This window comes from Chinchilla lanigera, unplaced genomic scaffold (genome assembly GCF_000276665.1).
Source record: "Chinchilla lanigera isolate Chin_1 unplaced genomic scaffold, ChiLan1.0 scaffold00085, whole genome shotgun sequence".
In the NCBI taxonomy this organism is placed as follows: Eukaryota; Metazoa; Chordata; class Mammalia; order Rodentia; family Chinchillidae; genus Chinchilla; species Chinchilla lanigera.
In genome coordinates, this window is record NW_004955486.1 from 7830762 (window position 1) to 7849888 (window position 19127).

At 57.9% G+C, this 19127-nt stretch overlaps 2 protein-coding genes across 7 annotated transcripts in view; one reads left to right on the plus strand and one right to left on the minus strand.

The window, feature by feature from the left end:
• The window catches only part of LOC102020919 (chromosome unknown open reading frame, human C1orf174), a 12962-nt gene extending 9366 nt beyond the window's left edge, over window positions 1-3596 (plus strand). Inside the window, exons 2-4 of the mRNA XM_005404125.2 lie at window positions 1137-1250; window positions 2108-2590; window positions 3042-3596. Of these exons, the coding sequence (XP_005404182.1) occupies window positions 1137-1250; window positions 2108-2590; window positions 3042-3149 (705 nt within the window). The 3' untranslated portion in view covers window positions 3150-3596. The remainder of the gene's footprint in view (window positions 1-1136; window positions 1251-2107; window positions 2591-3041) is intronic.
• A 1655-nt stretch (window positions 3597-5251) lies between these two features.
• Window positions 5252-19114, minus strand: Dffb (DNA fragmentation factor, 40kDa, beta polypeptide (caspase-activated DNase)). 6 transcript variants are annotated; one of them, XM_005404128.2, is made up of 8 exons: window positions 18895-19114; window positions 18660-18786; window positions 17900-18088; window positions 16893-16972; window positions 16101-16388; window positions 15036-15206; window positions 13359-13459; window positions 5252-7749 (listed from the first exon to the last, which is right to left on the minus strand). In XM_005404128.2, the coding sequence occupies exons 1-8, from the start codon at window positions 19015-19017 to the stop codon at window positions 7512-7514; spliced, it is 1317 nt and encodes a 438-aa protein (XP_005404185.1). In that variant the 5' UTR covers window positions 19018-19114; the 3' UTR covers window positions 5252-7511. The 6 variants fall into 6 exon arrangements, with proteins under 6 accessions (XP_005404185.1, XP_005404188.1, XP_005404184.1 ...); XM_005404127.2 differs by having other exon boundaries at window positions 7659-8660; XM_005404126.1 differs by lacking the exon at window positions 5252-7749 and adding an exon at window positions 8667-9299.
• Between the last annotated feature and the right edge of the window lie 13 nt (window positions 19115-19127).

Consider the following 19127-nt stretch of genomic DNA (forward strand, 5'->3'; position numbering starts at 1 on the left):
TTTTTTTGTCTTTTGAGACAGGATCTCCCTGTGCAGTTCAGGCTGGCCTTGAGCTCACTTTGTAGCCCAGGCTGGTCTGGAACTCGCGATGATTCTCCTGCCTCAGCCTCCTGAGTGCTGGGATTACAGGTGTGCGCCACCACGCCCAGCCTGACTTTGAGAATTTTTAGTGATGTGTCCTTGTCCTTCCTCTCTGCCCTTTTCAAATGTGCTCTCCTGTTGTGGGCAGCAGGGCCTGGAGCTGTGCTTCCTTCCCTGGGGGGCTTTCAGGTGGGGTGGGGTGGGGTGTGATGGTGAGGCATCCTAAGGCTTTCTAAACTGCCTGGTTTTCCCTTTCTGTTTGGTTCCTCTGCCACTGGGTGGCTGTCACCTCCGGGATCCCCAGTTCTAGGGCCTGTTGTGACAGCACTTTCTGGGCTTACAGTTCACCTTCACTCCTAGGTTTTATTCATCACTTCTTATTGTTCACTTTTGGGTTTTAAGGTGAGCTTTAAAATGTATTATTAGCTAAGTGCAGTACAGCATCCTAGCTTGGATTATGGAACAGGAAAAAGGAACTTCTGGAAAAACTGATGAAATGCAAATAAAATCTGTAGTTGGGTTGCTGGTATTGCATTGATGCTAATCTCTTGGTGTTGCCCTGTACTATTTTTTGCTCCTTTTCCAAGCCTAAAATTATTCCTAAAGCAGGTTATTTTAAACGTTCTGACTTTATTCAGGGTACCAGAGAGGTAGACAGGGTGATGACAGTAGGAATCACTGGGCAGAAGCTGCTTGCTCTGAACTGTGTGTCAGGGCTGTCACTCGGGAGGAGGGCTAAGTGGGCGGGCTTTGCTGCGTCCTGTTGCCTGTTGTGGGGGGCTGTGACCCCACATCATAGTGTGCGGGCTTTGAGGAAGGCTGCGTTCTGCCTACACTGGGCGCTCTGAAGTGACCTCATGTCCTGTAGCATCCAAGGTAAGGGGACAGATCATCTCAGCCCCCGGGATGGTGGGGCACAGACCCTGTTGCCAAACCAGGCAGAGCTGCGTTGGACGTGCACTTCTGGGCGGTGGCTGTCCTTCCGCGCAGGTGACAGAGCTGGAGGCGTCTGCGCTTCCTTGGGCACGTGCTCTGACCAAGCCTCGCTGGTCTAGCTCACAGGTGGAGTTCGGTCTTCAGCGCGCCTGCGAGCCCGAAACTGCTCCGCAGACATCGTGGCCCCTGTCCAGGACGTCGCCAGCTCCACACCCCCCAAGACAGCATGCCTGGTGAGCCTTGTACCACGGAGGGCACCACAGTCTGGACCCAGAACCGTCACCGCAAGATGTGTTGTGTTCAAAGATGTAAAGGTTGCTTAGACACTAGGGAGGCCATCTCAGAGGAACGTGTACAGAACTGTCCCAGCTCTCAGAGAAGGTGCACTCCACAGGGCAGGGGCTGCTCTCTGGCGTCTGCCACCGGAGCGCACGTGTATCATCCAGACACCAGGCTCTGAGACGCACGTTGCTAATGGTTCCACTTGGAGGGTGGCCTGTCCAGTGACATGGATACATTGCTTCACTACTTCACCCTTGAGAAAGGCCCTGAGTGAGAGAAGGGTCAAAGGGGCCAGGAAAGGACCTCATATGGTCCGCTGTTTAGCACAGTGCAGCTGTCATTCCCAGAAGTACCTGCCCCGAACTCATGCCCAAGGCTTTGCCTCCTGGAGGCCTGTCAGGGCTCGAGGACACGGCTGTATCCCAGAGACTGGCAAAGTGCCTCGCCCTGCGAAGTCACCTTAACAAATATTTGCAGAGCACGCGGGATGTGGCAGGCTCTACCTGGTGAATAAAGCGAAGGTTCTCGCCTTCGTGGTGCTTGCTTCCTGTCCAGGGGGAGTGAAAGTGGAGTCCTTTATTATCATTTATCTTTAGAAAGTACACGCCTACCCGGGGACACGGGACGTGTGGGAACAGCGTGGGCTGGTGTCTGGTCTGTTCTCAGCGTCACCTTGGGCTCCGCTCCTCGTTGGCAGGCACGACAACGCTGTGGTGTCTCAGGTGGGAGGAGACTCAGGAGCCTCTGCGTGGAGGCCTTTGTGTCTGCTAGGGGTGCGTGGGTTTCCTCACATTTTCTCTCTTGGCAGACTTCCTTGTCACACAAGGCGCCAGACAGGCGAACTCCAAAGAAGTTCAAATATGACAGAGACCAGCTTGTGAAGGCAGAATTACAGAAACTAGCCTCCAGAGGCCACAGGGCTGCTTTCCCAAAAGTGGCAGCCAGGGCCCCTTGTCAGAGCACACCTGCAGAGGATGACAAGTTGCTCCCGGTCAGTGACACTGCTGTCCCTACACACCAGGAGGCTGCAGCTCATTCCCACGCCGGCTGCCAGAGTGCAAGCGACTCTGTCCCTGCTAAGACTGAAGGTGGGCCGTCCACACCAGAGCCCTGCACCAGTGCAGCGGCAGAGGAGTCTGACAGAGGTTCTGGGGGGCCAGACGAGTTGGCGTCAGCCACAGGGGAGACTCGGGCAGCAGTGCTTCAGACAGACAACAGCGTCTTTCTAGACGACGACAGCAATCAGCCCCTGCCCGTGAGCCGGTTCTTCGGGAACGTGGAGCTCATGCAGGTAAGAGGGCGGCTCTGACCTCCCGCCGGTTGGTGCTCAGGCTGCTGTGCCTTAGTTACGTTCTCCCCACTTCTGCATGTGAATCATGTCTCAGAAAAACTAGCAGCTTTAACCCAAGGAAAGCTAGGGTCTTTGCTCATTGAGGGCTCCAGCTCCCAACCTGAGAATCAATGCCATTTGATGCCAGTGTGAAGGCTGGGGTGGGGGGCATCCACAGCCCTCAGGGTGTGGCGAGCTCCATTCTACAGGGTTAGCGGATCAGACATGGAACACCTACCACGCTTACCTTGCCGTCTCTTGCTTTGAACCAGCGTCCTTCTCCCCGAGGGACAGGTGCTCAGGCCCGGTCTTTTCTGCTCTGCAAGACCCAGAGCTGAGCGGGGTGCGTTACAGATGCAGGTGCGCCATGGTGTCACTTGAGACTCAAGTCCCTGTTTTCTTCCCCTCTAAGGACCTGCCACCAGCCTCTTCGTCTTGTCCTTCAATGAGCAGGCGAGAATTCAGGAAAATGCATTTCAGAGCCAAAGATGATGAGGACGACGAAGGCGCAGAAATGTAGAAAATGCAAGATGGGGGGTATTTTGGCATTTACCACAGTTAAAAATTTGATGATCTAACAAATCATAAGATTTATATAAAATGCATCTCTGAGACAGCGTGTCCTTGATGGAACATTAAAGTGACCCGTGGACATGATCAGCACAGGGCGCTGGGCGCCTGGGGGAGGCTTCCTTGCAGGACTGCAAGCTGCCACCGCACTGGCTGGAGTGAGGCCGCAGGCCTCGCGTGAGGTGACAGCGACTGTTGGAAGGGAAGGTCTGCACTGCAGCGCCTTACGTAGGTAACATGCAGGCTTGCTGCCCATCTCTGGAAGCTGAGGAGTCTTATGGTGAACTCAATGCCAGTCCCTGAAGGACTCGCCTGTATTTCTGAATGTGAAACTGCCTACCTTGAAATTTTTGCCAAATACATGGGGGAAAGGAATAAAATATATATTTTGAAAATATTTTTAAAGAACTGTACCTAACGCTATCCCTTCCTCAGATGTTTGAGAGCCACGGGAGGACGTGAGTCCTGTCCTCGGCTGGGGCCACCTGTCGGGCCCATGAACCAGCAGGAAGGGCGAGGCCTTGGGACAGCCTTGCACCACTCCCTTTCCTCTTGGGTAGTTCCTGTCACTCCTCGCTCCGCTCAGCCAGGAAGGGGGAGCGCTGTCTTTGCTGCATGGAAGAGCATTCTGCACCCCGGCCCCCACCTTGCACGGAGACTCTCAGCCCACCCCTCCTTGCAGGGCAGGGGCTTTTTCCCGGCACTCCTGCCACCAGCAGTGCTTTGGGCTGGGGCAATCCTGGGTGCCCAGGTAGGCAGTGGGGGGCTTGTCCTGAGTGAGCAGGAGCCTCTGGCTTGGTGACCACAGCCAACTGTGCCCTCCAAGCCATCTGTCCTTGAGGTGCAGGAAATGAGTCACGTAACAGATGAACCAGGAGCGAAATGCACCTCAAGAGCCCTATGTGAGATTTTTCATTCCTTTTCAGTTCAGAGCTCACCCCCTCCCCACACAAGTGATTTTCCTACAGTCATCCCAGCCTCCATGGTGATCATTTTCCCATTAGCTGTGACCTTCACCTACTTGGAATAATTTTGTGATTTATTGATTGATGAACTAGAATTTGAAAGTGCTGCTTATAAAGTCACTTTCTAAGAGCCAGGGAAAGTAAGGTACAACCTTCAGTTGCTGCATGAATGATGATTAAAAACAACACCTGTTGAGAGGTAGGGGTGGGCTGGTTGGAGCATTTTGTCATCTCCATGCACAGCCTTCAGCCAGCAGCAGGATCCTAAATCTCAGTGTGGCTGCAGCAGAGCTGCGTCCTCATGGTCCGTGTAGAGAGGAACACATGTCCCTCTCTGGGCCGCCCGTCCATGGCTGGCTTCAGCCCACACTGATGGCTGTGCCCAGGTGGAAGTGCCATCCCGCTCACCTGCCCTGCAAACCTCAGTCCTGGGCACATCCGGCACGATCACTTCTCCCTCCATGCCCAGGGAGCTGATGGCATCATTTGGGGTGGCAGGCCTAAGGCCCTGAAGGTCACATTGAGTCGGGGCAGATTCACTGTAAGAGCCCAGGCGTCCACTAAGCAGCGGACCAGCCATGGCAGCAGGTCGGAGGTGTACTGTGGCAGCAAAGGCAAGTGGGGGCACTCCAGCCTTCCACGTATCCCGTCCTGGTGAGGACTGAGAGATTCATTCCCTGCGACGAGAGATGCCAAGCAGGAAGCAGGGCAGAGCTGTGGTGTCCGGGTGTTACTGGGGTCCATTGTGCCCATAGGGCACACCTGTGAGGACCTTGGCTGCTGAGGCTCCAGGCGCCCCGACCCCCAGTCAAACTTAACAGCAGGGCTATGGCTTCAGGCAGATGGACTTTGACAGTGCAGAGCAGGCCCTTCCCTGCTCTGGCAGTGTTTAGGGTTTGGTCAGGTCCCTCCCTCCCTAGATCCTTTCAATGGTTCTGCTCACCTGAGAATTGAAATCTGCCCCCTCAGCACTCAGGAGGCTGAGGCAGGAGGATCATTGCAAGTTTGGGGCCAGCCTGGGCTACATAGTGAATTTAAGACCAGCCTGAACTATAGTGAGAGTCTGTCCCTAAAATAAAAATAAAAAGAGATAGGGGTAGGGATATATCTCAGTGGAAAGGCTTCAATCTCCAGTACAAAAGGAAAAAGCTTTCTTGGTAGTCCCACTCTCCTTGTTGAGTACAAAAGGGGCTAAGTGTGATGCGCCGTGAGATACTGGCATAAAGTATGTGATAGAAAACATTGGTCACTGAGAAAGAATGGTACTGTACTCTGGGACATTCTAGAAGCCAAAAAAATAAAAAACCTGCCCCTTCCTGTCTTGGTCTGCAGTATGACCTCTGTGAGAGACGCTGGCTTCTTACTCCTCTGCTCACTACCTTCAGCCACGGTGGTCTTCGCCAAGGCCTGGCATGCTTTATCGGCTCCTTGAGCTGAGGGGTTGCTGCCAGCGTCAGCCGCTCCACTGGCCCTGTCCCTCGGCAGGCTGGCCAGGACCCATGGCAGCTGGCTGCGGTGTGCTTCCTCCAAAGCGGCAGGAAGCCAGGACCCTGAGCACATGTTCATTAAGCCTCGCTGTCCAGCCAGCTGCCAAGGGGAGAGCAGTGGCCCGCTGCAAGCTCACCCCGCATCCTCTGAGGCCAGCACTGCTGCCAGGATGCTGCGGCAAAAGGGTCCCTTGTGCCTCAGATTTTAGTGCTCCCTTCCCAGCTCCAAGGATCCCCCTCCCTCCTGGAGAACAGACAGCCCGTCACCCTCTGAAGCCCCCACCCCCATTGCTTGCAGCCCTCAAAAGTGACAGCAGCACGTGCAGGAAATGCCCCATTGGGCTCCTGTCCAAACAGGATAGTCCTCAAAGCTGTTAGGCAAGTCCTGGGGTCCCCAGCGGTGCAGGGGGGGATGGGCTGTCCAGACACTGTCTGCCCCGGCCCCGGGGTGAGTAAAGAAGGCCTTCCTGTCATTTGTGTTCTGGCTCACCAGACTGGAACCTGCACTGCACCACTGCTGGCTGCTTAAGGACATCCAGAACCAGCACGGAGGGACCCGGCCTGTGTCCGGGTGCATGGGAGGGAGGCTGCCCTCAGGGAAGCCACTGCGAGAGACACTGGAAGCGGTGCAGGCCAAGCATGAAGCAGGAGCAGCTGGTTCTCTGGACTTCACTACAGAGGCTCCCGTCCAGCTCCCGAAGCACAGGTGCAGTCTGCTGAGTTCCAGAAAGTTCCCATGCAAGCGCTCTGGGCTCAGGAGCTGGGCACCTGTCCCTGGTGCCTGCCTTCCTGACAGACCAGACACTACTGCCACGCTGGTGCGTGAAGCCCACACAGCCAGCTCTGCCTCGGGCACCCCTGTGCAACTGAGGGAGACAGAACCACTCAGACCAGCCACCCGAGCTCGATGACCTTGTGCTCACCCTCCTCAAGGACAGACTTTCTGGACATGTCTATTTTGGAAAAGTTTTATTTTTTTTTTTCTGACTTGTAAGTGTAAAAAAATACAAATATTACAAAATATAGGACTTTGCAAAGTACATTGTAAAATATTACTACAAAATGATCACTTAAAAAGCCCAAGTATTACAAACATGATATAGGAAATGAGTCCCTTGTGCTGTGACCCCACCCCACCACGTGCCCAGATTACCGAGTTTGAGGCGTCTCCCCCAGACTGTCCCTGCTCCCCAAGCCAGCAGTCACACGGCACCCAGCCACCTGGGCACTCAGTGGGTTCCATTCCTGCACACAAGCACCCTAGGGCACTTCCAACGCTGCCGCTTCCACTGAGTGTGGACTGGGTGGAACCATGAAGTGAATCATACCTGACCATCATTTACCTACAACAATAGCACTTTACACAGCTCAACATACAGCAGTTCCCTAGAGACACCTGGAAGGTTCCCCGCTTTCTGCATTTGATAAATTCAGCAGCATCTATCCTGTGTTTTTTATGGAATGCAAACATTTTACACATGGCCACACCCCTCTCTGGCTTTCAGCAGAGTCCAGAGACCCAGCTGCCATTCATGTGAGAACAGCAGAGAGCAGAGGCCACGCCCAGCCTTGGCAGCTGTGCACAAACCCTCGATGCACTGAGCTGTTCAACTCAGCACAGAAGACCCTGGAGCACACAGCATTTTCCCGGCCACTCGACCAGGACCTGCACGTGTCCGGCAAGCACCCGCCGCTGTCCACTGGAGGCTCGGTTCTCAAGGCAGAGGACACAGAGCTGTACTTAAACCAGGTCTCCAGGAAAGAGCTGTGAAGTATTTCCCGGAACTACTGGAGTGACAGAGAATAGCACCAGTTTCCGTTACGTAGTCAGCCACCGAGGAGGAGGCAGCGTAGCACAGGTCACAGGCACTTTCGAGCAGGCCGCCGCCGCCTCTGGGGTCTCCGCTGGCGTCTGTAGATCCTGTGGGGGTCACACTGGAGCTTGTGGGTGGTCTTCTTGTGACAGGCAATGTGCACCAACTTCAGGTTCTCAGAGGTGAAGAGCAGACTGTAGAAGTACTCCCAGTCCACCTCCCTGCCATCCTGCCGCTGGACAGCATCAGCCAGCGTGGGCACAATGGTGCGTTTCTTCTCTATGCTGTAAGCAAAGACACTGTCGGCAGGGCATTCCAGGGGCTTAGAGGTCCCTTCCCAGGACAGGGACGCAGCCAGAACTCTCTCAACCGGGTTAGATCCCTTGTTTTACCCAGCTGTCGCCAGCCAGGTGAGGGCCCCTCTGCTGGCCCTTCTGCTCAAGTGAGATAAAACCATGGCTGGGCTTTGCACACCAGTGGCCCTCAGCCCTTGGGGTTGCAGCTCTGAGCTGCTGCCCTCTGAGACTGCCAGCTACCAGCTCACGCCAGCTAACGCTGGGCTTGAACAGCTAACTGCCACTGCTGACTGCCACCAGCTAATGCCAGCCACTGCTGCCAGTCATCTCTGCTGGTGCTGGTCTCTGTCACTGATCTTTATTGGCTGCTGGTCTCTGCAGTGCTTCGGGCTAGCAGCCCCTCGTGTTTCTAGCTTTTTTTAAAGCGATCAGCTATGTCCATATTACTCTGCGTAAGAATAGCCAGATTTACAGGACCTCCTGAGCCCACACTACGGGAGAAGTCAGTCACAAGCTGGTTTCCAGGACCACCTGTGGGAGCCTCTGCAGCAGCAGGACCTGTGCCACAGGACGTGGCGGGAGAAGTGTCAGTGCAGAGGAAGTCCTAGTCCGAGCCAAGGCCCGTCAGGTCCGTGCGCTTACAGAGCAGCCTCGGGCTGGTGAGAGGTCCAAATGTGAGCCTGAATGGTCCAAATTCAGCTATACTGCTTAGTTCAAACTGGCTGGGGATCTGACGGCCGGCTGGAGCCCTCCCCTTAGGGTGGTCTCGCTGCTGCTGCTCCAGAGAGCTAACAGCATACAGGCAGGGAGTGGGAGACGGCAGCACAGCTGACAGTGGAGCAGCCAGAGGTAACTGGGTGGGTGGTGGGAGGACACCGAGGCCAGCTGTCCTGTCCATCCTGAGGGGGTCAAGGGGGAGCAAAGGGAAGCGAGGGGGAGGGGGTGTCAGATGCCTCTAAGCCACGCCCCCTCCTGGCTGGAGCCTGAAAAGGAAGAGTCAGACACCTCTTGTCTGTCTCATAACCATAAAGTAACTATGCTTACAGTGGATAACTAATGGGATGGAAAAGAGAAGTAATGAAAACAGACAAGCAAGCTTGGTTTTAAAAGAATCCAAAAAGCACTTCCAAAGAGGAAACGGATACGCTGTCTGTACCCTGAACACACCAGCTGGAGCGAGAACGGGTGAAGGGTGCGGGAGGCATCACAGTCTGCGGCAGCATGTGGGTGGCTTAAACACCAGACTGATCTGCTCCCGGCTCGGGACTGGAAGTCCCAGGTCAGGCTGTGGCACGGCCTGCTCATGCCAAGAGCAGGCTTGCGGGCATCGGCCTCTCACTGTGCCTTCACAGGGCAGCCGGGCAGAGTGAGCGAGCACTCCTCCTCTTCTCAGGACCGCAGGCCCACTGGACTGGAGCCCTCGTGATCTCCCTGGGCCCGGCCTCCAGGTGCAGTCACACCAGGGCCAGAGTGCAGTGTGAGCTGGGGGACACAATTCAGTCCACACAGGAAGTCGCCTGGAACACAGCTGCACGGAGCTGGAACATGGAAGAAACAGCACAGTGCGGCGGCAGCACGCCTGTGAGGCCCAGGGACGCGGCCAAGGAGCAGTAGGAATCCCCCAAACTGCACAAGAGGACAAGAGTCCCCACAACTCACAGGAAAGATCTACAGCCACACACTGTCCCTTCCAGAGGAAAAGGCAGAATACCAGCGAATGGCAGGAGATGGAGGAGTGGGTCTTCAAGTCACCAGGACTCGGTGTCAGACAGCAATCACTCAAGAAGAGCAGGCTGTCGTTCAGCAGACGAGCATCACATGCAACAGACCTGAGAGGAGCCCAGCGAGCGCCGAGCGCAGAGGAGCGGGGCCGCGGGTGAACGCGGACAACACAGCGCGAGACGCGGCGTTTCGTGCGGGTAAAACCGGGGGCCGTAACCCTAAAAAGGGCACCGAGTCAGGACAGCAGCCAAGCTGACTCTCGATACTGACAACGTTTAGGGACCTCTGGTTATTTTGCAGGCACTAACGGCATGGTGTGATAGGCAGAAGAGAAAACTCCAGCAAACCAACCGAATGCACAGCAGAGACCCAAAAAAGCACACTAATGGTGCAGTGAAGAGGAAACTCCAGACAAAGTAGTGCAGATAAATCTACTCATGAGCAAAACTCAGCCAGCATTTACCGAGCAGCCCCGTGGCCAGACGCTGTGCTGGGCCCTGGGAACCAGAGACCACACCGAGCGAGTTCCGGTGCAGGGAGCCCTGGCTGAGAGAGAGGCGAGCCTTCCTGGCAAGCAGGGAACAACCCAGGCACATCACGTGCAAGAGAGAGTCTGCAAAAGGAAAGCGAGCTCCACAACCCACGCGCACAGATCAGACCCGGGCGTGAAAACGAGATGCACACAAAGCCCATGCACAACCCACACACAGGGATCAGACCCGGGCGTGAAAATGAGATGCACACAAAGCCCATGCACAACGAATGGGGCAGAAAAAGCCACGCGATGCCAGAGGCAGCAGAAAGCTGAAATCTAGCAAGAGAGTCTGGGCCATTTACACGTGGAAAGGCCAGAACAAATGATAGTCAGAAACAAGCATGAAAGAGCTTTGGGATAAACTCATAATGGGCGTTCGAAAGTCTCTAGCGCCAGGTAATAAAGCAGGGCATATGGCTAAATCAATACTGAGCAGACGTGTGGCTTTAAATGTGTGCTAGAATACAAAAGGACCACAAATGAATAAGAACGCAAAAGAGTAAAAAGCAGGAATAAAAAAACACACAAAAAAGTCAGGCAGTACAGGACCCAAGATGGACACAGTAAACGGAAAAATACAAAGCCAGGTGTGGAGGCGCAGGCCTGCCTGTAATTCCAGCACTCAGGAGGCTGAGGCAGTAGGATCGCTGTAAGTTCGAGGACAGTCTGGGCTACACAGTGAGTTCAAGGCCAGCCTGGACTGCATAGCGAGACCCTGTCTCAACCCCCATGCCCCCCAAAAAGATGGACACAGTGGCAGGGAAAGCTGAGATGAAACAGCAGCAGACTGGACAGTGCATCAGAACGGACAGCAATCCCTGCCTACAGGACACCACAGGACGTGGTGTTGGGGGTACTCGGTCCTCAGCAGCAGGGGACCTGCACATTCCAGGGCTGCCCCACAGCCCTCCCTAGACAACCCCATGCTAACCCACTCAGAGGAATCTGGGTCAAGAAGGGGTGCACTGGGCCTGCAGGTCCCGCCCCACTCTGTCTCCCAGGCATCCTTCTTGGACAGGCGGTGCCTCCGTGTGCATGCCTCAACCCCAAGCGGGGGCTGGGACAACGGAGCAGCGTGGTGCTCACTAGGGCCTGACCCCCTGATTGCCACACTGCACAGCGCAGAGACGTCCATGAATTCTCCTGATCCTGAACCCCGCCTCCCAGGCCACGGCTTGCACTGGTTCCAACAGGGCAGCAACTCTGGTTCCACCCCAATTTGTCTTTTTCACTCACAGTTGGCATGAGGCTTTGAGCCCCACCCACCACGGCAGGAGGCAGACCAGGTTCTGATGAATGTGATAAAACCTACATTTTTAATTAAAACCCAGTAAACATAACTACAAATGTATAACTGAATAACGGAAATGAGTATTTCAGGAGACAACGTCACTTTGCTCATCCTGTGCCTCTTGCTACCGCTGTTGTATCTTCCCAGGCTGGCCCACTTCCCTCATGGGTCTCCCAGAGGGATGTCCCAGGCCCAGTGCACCACACAGAGTTCAAGGCAGACAGGCTGCCTGGGCAGCCCCAGGTAAGAAGGGCACTCACAAACCAGAGAGAGAGCAGGAGGACCTTCACAATGAACGGGTCAGAAAGATCGCTTCAACAGAAAGGGAGAAGCTACCAATGAGGACAGTGACCGCTACATCTTGTCCCGACAGACATCAGAGGACTGAAGCCAGGCCAGTGGAATCGGACAGACAGACAAGACCAAAAACCTGCTAAACAGTGAGCCAGGGGAAGCAACACAGGGCGCACTGACAGCCAGGAAGCAGGTAAGGAGACATGCGGCCCTCCTGGTAACGAGGAAAACAAGAACTAAAGCCAGAGAACTGTCGTTCGCCTGCAGACTTCGAGATCTCAGAAAGGCACAGTGACACCAAGTCGTGGCAAGGACACGGAGCCCCGGTGAGTGTGTGACCTGGAGCATTCTGGAGACGACCTGGGAGTACTCCCCAGAGGGACCCAGCATTTTCCTCACAGGGACTCAGGGCGGACACAGGAGCAGTGTTTCCCACACTGAATTTCCCAGTCCTGGGCCCTGCGCAGGGTCAGTGGGCCCAGTTCTGCACCCCTCGCCAGCCCCAGAGCCCCAAGTGCCAAGTCCACGGAGCAGGGTCTCGGGACGACAGTGAGCACACAGGATGCCCTGCAAGAGAACAGACGTTCAGCCCAAGCTGCCCACACCCCAGAAGTATCCCATGCTGTGCAGGTGAACGAGTGAGTCCCGAGCATGGGGCAGAATGAAGTGGGATCCTTCAGTGAGTGTGACACGTGCCTGACACTCATGTGCAGGGTAACGGCACAGAAGTGGGTCACAAGGACACACACGGTTTCCCCCACGGGTAGAGGAGAGCTGAGTACAGAAGGGGCAAGACGGGCACTGGCTCCTAACTTAATGTCCCACTTACTCCAAAGTGCCTCATTTCAAGGACACTTGAAGATCTGTCTCCCTAAAGCGAGGTCCAGACACAATGACACGCAAAGAGAACGTTGTGGTTAAGAAAGGGAAAGTCACACCAGAGAGACTGGTGTTTCCACCTGCGCTGGCCCACAGAGAGCTGCCACAGCTCCACAGCTGGGAAAGCCACCCGCTGGCCCCGAAGTCCCCACATGCTGCCTCTGTCTACAGCATCTGCATCTCAAGCGTGAGTGTGTCCAGAGGTGGGACAGGTGAAAGGTGACTGAATCCTGCGGCACTTTACCCGTCACAGCATTCACCCAGCAGCTGGATCACAGCTGGAAGTGCCGTTGAGGTTGGGCCTGCATACAGGAGGTGGTCACTGGGGGTGTGGCCCAGAAGGCTATATGCTGCCCACTGCTCCTCCCTCTGCTTCCTGGCTACCCCAGGTTGGACAGCTGTCCTCCACCAGACCCTCCCACCATGCTGCTTCTCCTTGGAGCGAGCCAACCATGGACTGACCCTGTGAAACCATGAACCAACCTCTCTGCTTTAAGCCCTAGGTATCAGGTGGTCTGTCCCAGTAGCCAGCAAGCAACACGCAGCCGGAGCTCCCGCCCTCCCAGCTCCTCCAGCTCAAGCATGTGGCATGGCGCCTGGCAGTGGCACTCCAAGAGCCAGGCCCCTCGCTCTGGGCAAGGCTCACTGCCCCACTCCATCCAGAGGGACCAGAGGGTAGAGGAGCCAGCTGGGCGTCAGGCATGTGTTCTGACGTCTAGCAGCCCCTGGCACATCCCACCAGGCCCCTGGGCTGACGAATACAGGCACAGCCTGGGAAACTGGTGATAGCCACGGATCCACCAAGCAGCCCTGCAGGACAGGACCCTGCCGCTGCTGCCTGGGTTTGTGAGCCCAGGGCTGGCACCAGGCACTCACATGTGGTCGAGGTTCCACGTGCTGAAGAGGATCCGGCTCTCCCGGTTGCTGTAAGGGTTGATGGAGTGTTTCGAGACGCAGTCTTCCAGGTCAAAAGGACCCTGCGTGGCAGAGGACAGGAAAGGCGCGACGTGAGGCTCCCCTGGCCTCCCCGGCACACCAGCTCACTGAGCAGTAGGACCTGCGGGCACCTGGTCCTTGAGAACTCCTTGCTGTCTGTGGCAGATGAGGAATTCCGGAATTCTACGTGGGGAATCACTAGCCAGCTGTGCTCTGGGTCCCCAGGGGACCACTTAGTTGCTGTCACTGTTAGTCATGACAGCATCCTTACCACACGCCCCCGTCACCCGGGGACAGCCACCTTTGGTGGGCACCTGGGCAGCCCCACTATCCCAGTGCTGCATGGCACAGGGTCCGCCACGGCCCCACCTCTGAGAAGCTCAGCAGGGAAGGCGCTGACTTGCGGGGGCCACGGCCACCAAGTGGCAGGACAGGGCCCCGGACTGTCCACGCCACATGGCTCCTGGATAGTTCCCTGTCACCCCGCACAGGCTGGGCCACCTCACTAAGCCTGCCCAGCCCCTCGGCATTCCTCACTGGCAGGTGTTTGTGGGACGTGTGCTGAGCTCCAGCTCTGCCTGCCACCCAAGGCACCCCTCAGCACCGTGGCATGAAGCCATTCTGCCACTACGGTTTGGACACCCTTCCCCTCCCACCGGCGCCTCCTTGAGGGTAGGCAAGAGGGATGTGCCTCAGTGTTCCCTTGGTACCTGGCACAGGGAAGGTCCCTGGTGAGTGGCCGAGTGAGTTCCCTAGAAGTCTGAATGTGGGGCAAATTTGGAAGAAGAAGGTTTTTCAAGGGCAGAGTCCATCACCCACAGAAGAAATGGCCAGCAGTGGCAGCAAGTGCTGGAGGCCACCCCTGCCACCAGGCCCTGCTGCCTAAACCACCAGAAATGCACCTGCAGTTTGCAAGTGGCCAGAGGTGCCCCCACATTGTCCCCACACCTTGGGGGGCCAGGAACAGGCCAAGCCGGGGAGCCACCCCTGCCCGAGGCTAGCGCACACCTGACACCTTGCAGAAGGGAAGCTGAGGCTAGAGGAAAGCAGCTCGGGCAGTGAGAGCCCCGCTCCGCCTCCAATCAAAATGGCGCCCCGCAAGTTACACGCATGTATAGAAGGAGGCTGACCCTGGGGATCCACACACACCCAGAGCACTGTTTCTGCCTGTGCTCCTCTAGGAAGCCAAGCTCTACCAGCGCCTGGAAATGCCACCCCCAGCCTTGACCCTGACCCTGACCCTCACCTGCCAGAACCCTGCCCCCTTAGCCCTGCGGTGGGCGAACACCTCTCGGGCTCGCCTGTAATCTCGCCAGCTCAGAGCACCGCCCCCGCCTCCTACTTAACCTAACCCACTAGGTGCTGAGAGCACGCCCTTCCTGCCCAGATGGGTGGGGAACAAGACAGACTCCCCGACAGAGCACGTCACAAACGCAGACTCCCAGGCCCCCAAGGATTCACCACATACTGTGGTCCAGAACCACGCTGAGACCACGACCCCACGCTGGACACAGGTACCCTAGCCTCAGTTTTGCCCAGACCAAGGACTGAGTGTCCTTCCCACCTCATCCAGAGGGCTGGGCCTGGCAGGACACCTGCGTAAGGGGCACTGCTCACCTGGCAGGAGAACCACCCCTCCGGAGTGCACAGGCGGCCGCTGGCCTCGGCTCCCCTGTCGAAGTAGCTGCCGTGGTACTGCGCAGCCTTGAGCTTCTTACACATGGAGCCAAGGACACGCAGGAACTCCTCTCGAGCCCCCACATCCACCTGAGAGGCATAGGTGGTCACCTGGGAAAGGGGTGACACCGCTGAGCCTAGGCCCAGGCCGAGGCCAGCGTGAGGATCCGTCCTGGGGCCCTGCATACCCTCAAGACCCTGCCCAGGCCTGCGATCAGAGGTCTAAGCCCCTAAGCTACAGGTACCATGCGGGTCAGAGCCAGCCAGGTCACACAGGCCGCAAGTGACAGGAAGGCCTGGCCTGTCCTCCTCAGTGGTAGGGAGAGCCAGCAGTGGTGAGTCACTACAGGGGGCCAGGTCAGGGCACCCAGGGATGCGGCCAGTCACCTCGGCGAGGGGCACAGAGACAGCAGGTGGCCGAACACCACCATCGTGCCACCCAAGGGGACAGCAAGGGCACAGGGGGCCTGGGCATGCGGGGAAGAACCCTCCCCCTGCTGGGGTCACGGGGAGACCTGACACAGCATGCCGCTGGCTCCGCCTCTAGGAGAAAGGGCTGGGTCACGGCCTGGAGGTAACCACGCCTGCAGCTCAGGCTGCCTGGACCCCCAGGCCTCTGCCAGTGCGTGCCAACTTTGGTCACAGTTGGGCAAACAATGGACGCAAGCACTGGACTTCTTGTGGGCCCATCTGGGTACCGTGTGCCAGTACTGCCCAGGAGGAAGCCTGGAGGGCATACAGACCAGGAATTGCCACCATCCCATGCGCTTCTCAGCGGGAGTGACAGGCAGGCATGGCATGATGTACAGGGCAGTGTGCAACAAACTGTGACCCTGTGCCAGGACACCCTGGGTGGGGCACACAGCCTGAGAGGCCTCCTAGGGGCAGCAAGGGCAAGGCTCGGACACCAGCCGTCAAGGGCCATCGGCACAATGGCAAATCCAGGGACGCACGCTTGTGTCCAGTTTTCCCCATGCAAACTAAACTGCCGCCCAAGACACGCACCCAGTCGGAGCGCAGGGCGAGGAACGAAACAGCCACTAGGCGGCCTCCACCCTCACAAGCTCCAGGTGGCACAGCGTCACAGGGCGGACAGAGCCCCTGGCCATGTCGATGCCACTGCTCCACAGCCGGCCGAGCGAGCACCAGCCCACGCCCTCTGCTGGCCCCATCCGGAGAACCTGAGGGGAGCCTCCCAGTGACCACATGCACACGTGCGGTTCTCGAGGCCCCTGCTCCCAGGACATCCTTGCTGGCCAGGTCTGCGCAGCCCTGCTCTCCTATCCCTGTCATCTGTGTGAGCAAAGCAGGACAGAGGTCACGCCAGGGCCACAGTCCAGCACAGCCTCTGCTCTCTGCCCAGCACCAGCCCGTGGTGCCTCCTCGGGGAAAGACACAGCTACCTAGGAATCAGCTTCACCCAGAGGTCCCCAGAGCCAGCACAGGCACCCCACACAGCCACGTGGCCCCGTGCCCTGCTCCGAGGGCAGCGACCCCACTGTCAGATGCCCCTGCAGCCGTGACTGCACGACCGCGGAGGCGCGGGTCAGAGCGCGTAGAGGGCACAAAGTATCCCTGTGACACACGAGGACGGAAAGAGCGGTTCTCATGCAGCGGGAGTGCCACCAAGAGGGAAGGGGAGGCCTCGGCCAGGGGGCGAGGGCGGCCAGAGGCTGCAGTCCGGAGGGGCAGCGGGTGAGTGGGACAGAGAACACCACCGCTCCCGGGCGCGCAGGTTCACCCCATCACCAGCACGGGTGGCTTCCCACCAACTTCCCAGTCCTCGAACAGCCTCACCTCCCTCAGGTAGCCCCGGATCCGGCTTTCACAGCTATATCTCAGGTAGCCAGACTTGTTCCTAAACCGAGACTCCAGGCCTGCCAGGAAGAAGACCCCCGAGTCATACACTGGGCAGAACACGGGGCCAGGGGGCCACATCAGGAGGACAGCAGACGGTGGCTGACAGTGACGCACAGTGACGCTATTTGCTTTTCATTTCAGAGGCATCCCAAACACTGCTGAGGGCTTGGCCCTGGCTGGCCCCACCAGCCCTTTAATCAGGGTCGCCTCCAACTGGCTCCCAAGTTCAGACCAACAGCCTAGACACATGCAACAGGTACCCACCAGCAGACAAACAGATGAACAAAGTATGCTCCGTCCAGGTGGCAGAATATTACTCAGCCTTAAAAAATGAATATAGTTCCAATCATTTATCAGACTGAGGCAGAAGGACTGCAAGTTTAGGCCCGGACAGAGCAAGTTGGAAGGAGTTGGAAGGAGAAGGGAGGGAAGGGGAAGGAGGAAGGGGAAGGAAGGGAAAAGAAGAGGGGAGGGGAAGGGGAGGGGAGGGGAGGGGAAAGGAGGGAAGGGGAAGGGAAGGGGAAGGAAAAGGAAAGGAAAAGAAAGGAAAGGAAGGGGAAGGGAGGAAAGGGAAGAGAAGGGGGAGGAAAGGGAAGGGAAGGGGAGGGAACGGGAAGGAGAGAAGGAAAGGGAAAGGAAAGGGGAGGGGAGGGGAGGGAAGGAGAGGGGAAGGGAAAGGAAAGGACTGAGGCTATAACCACTTGCTGACGCTAACGTGTATGAGGTCCTACGGTGGACTCCCAACACTACAAAGCTGAAACCGGTTCCGCAGGAACACTACCATGTCCTGACTGAGCTGGGCACTCCTGGAATGTGGTATGCTCAGCCCCCCCCGGACACCAGCAGGCAAATGTGCTAGGAACGGTTTAGGAAGGCCACCACCTTCTCGGCTGGGCTTCTGGCTCAGAGGCTGTCTGCCCCCCATACACAGCCTCATCACGCACCCTCGAACCAGGGCGGGTCCTCGGCCCGCGTCTCGGCCTCCATGTTCTGGCTGGCGCTCTGCAGCAGGTCGGCCAGCAGCTTCTTTCTAAGCGGAGCCCGCTCATCAGCCAACAGCTGCCGCACGGCCTGGATGGCGCCCGTGTGCGGCTCCTGAAACACGCTGAGGAGGCGACCAATGTCACTCACATCTGCCACCAGCAGGGGAAAACGGAAACGCGTTCAGTCCAGGGAAGGCACACCCTGCCCTGCCCACCTTGAAGCACCCGGAGCTTGGGGACGGTCGGTCCAGACTCAGACGTCACCAGCCTTTGTCGTCGGAACCAAATGGGCCCAGTGGTGCTGGGTCCCTGCTTCCCGCCCCACCCAGCGGCAGCACCGCGTGCAGACGCACGACCTCCCGGGGCAGGACTGCTGGTGTCCCCCAGCCCAGGGCCCTTGTCCGGGGAGCAGAGCTTGCAGTCCGGCTGATTGATGGTGAGAGGCAGGAGGATCGCAAGTTCAAGCTCGGCCTGGACAACTTAGAGACTAAGGGAGACTTTGTCTCAAAAGGTGTGGGGCGGGGAGACGGAGCTCGGCGGGAAGGTCCTGGTTCAACAACCAGTGCCACCAAAAACAAAACAAGCGACAACTGTGCTCCTGGGCAGGAGGCCGCGGGCTTCGCTGATGGGCGCCGCCGGCCCGCTCTGACCCCAGGCTTCCTTCTGATCGGGTGGGTCCCCTCCCGCCCACACCGCGCGGGCCAGGGGTCCCCGCACTCACAGCCCCCCCAGGTCTGGCCGGCGGTCAGCAGCACGAGCTCGGCGTCGTCGGGCACGCCCGGGAAGTAGTCCTCGGTCACCTCCGTGCCGTCCTCGCACAGGCACAGCCGGGAGCCGCGCTCCGGGACCTGAGGGCATGGGCGCCGGGAGTCACCGGGGACGGGGCGTCCCGCCCCGGCCCGCAACCCCGACGGAAAGCCGCGGGAGGACACAGCAGCCCGGGAGGACCCGCGCACCTGGAAGCGCAGGCAGCCCTTGCGCAGCACCTCCTGGCAGGTGTGGCCCGCCACGCCGAACTTCCGCGCGCTGTGCAGGTCCCGCAGCCGGAAGGTCTTGGGCCGGCGCTGCACCGCGCACATCCTCGCGCCCTGGCCGCGCGCTCCCTGGAGGAGACCCGGCAGACACACCGGGAACGCCCGGGTGGTCGTGCGCAGGCGCGGCCCGCGCCGCTCTCCTCCTGCGCAGGCGC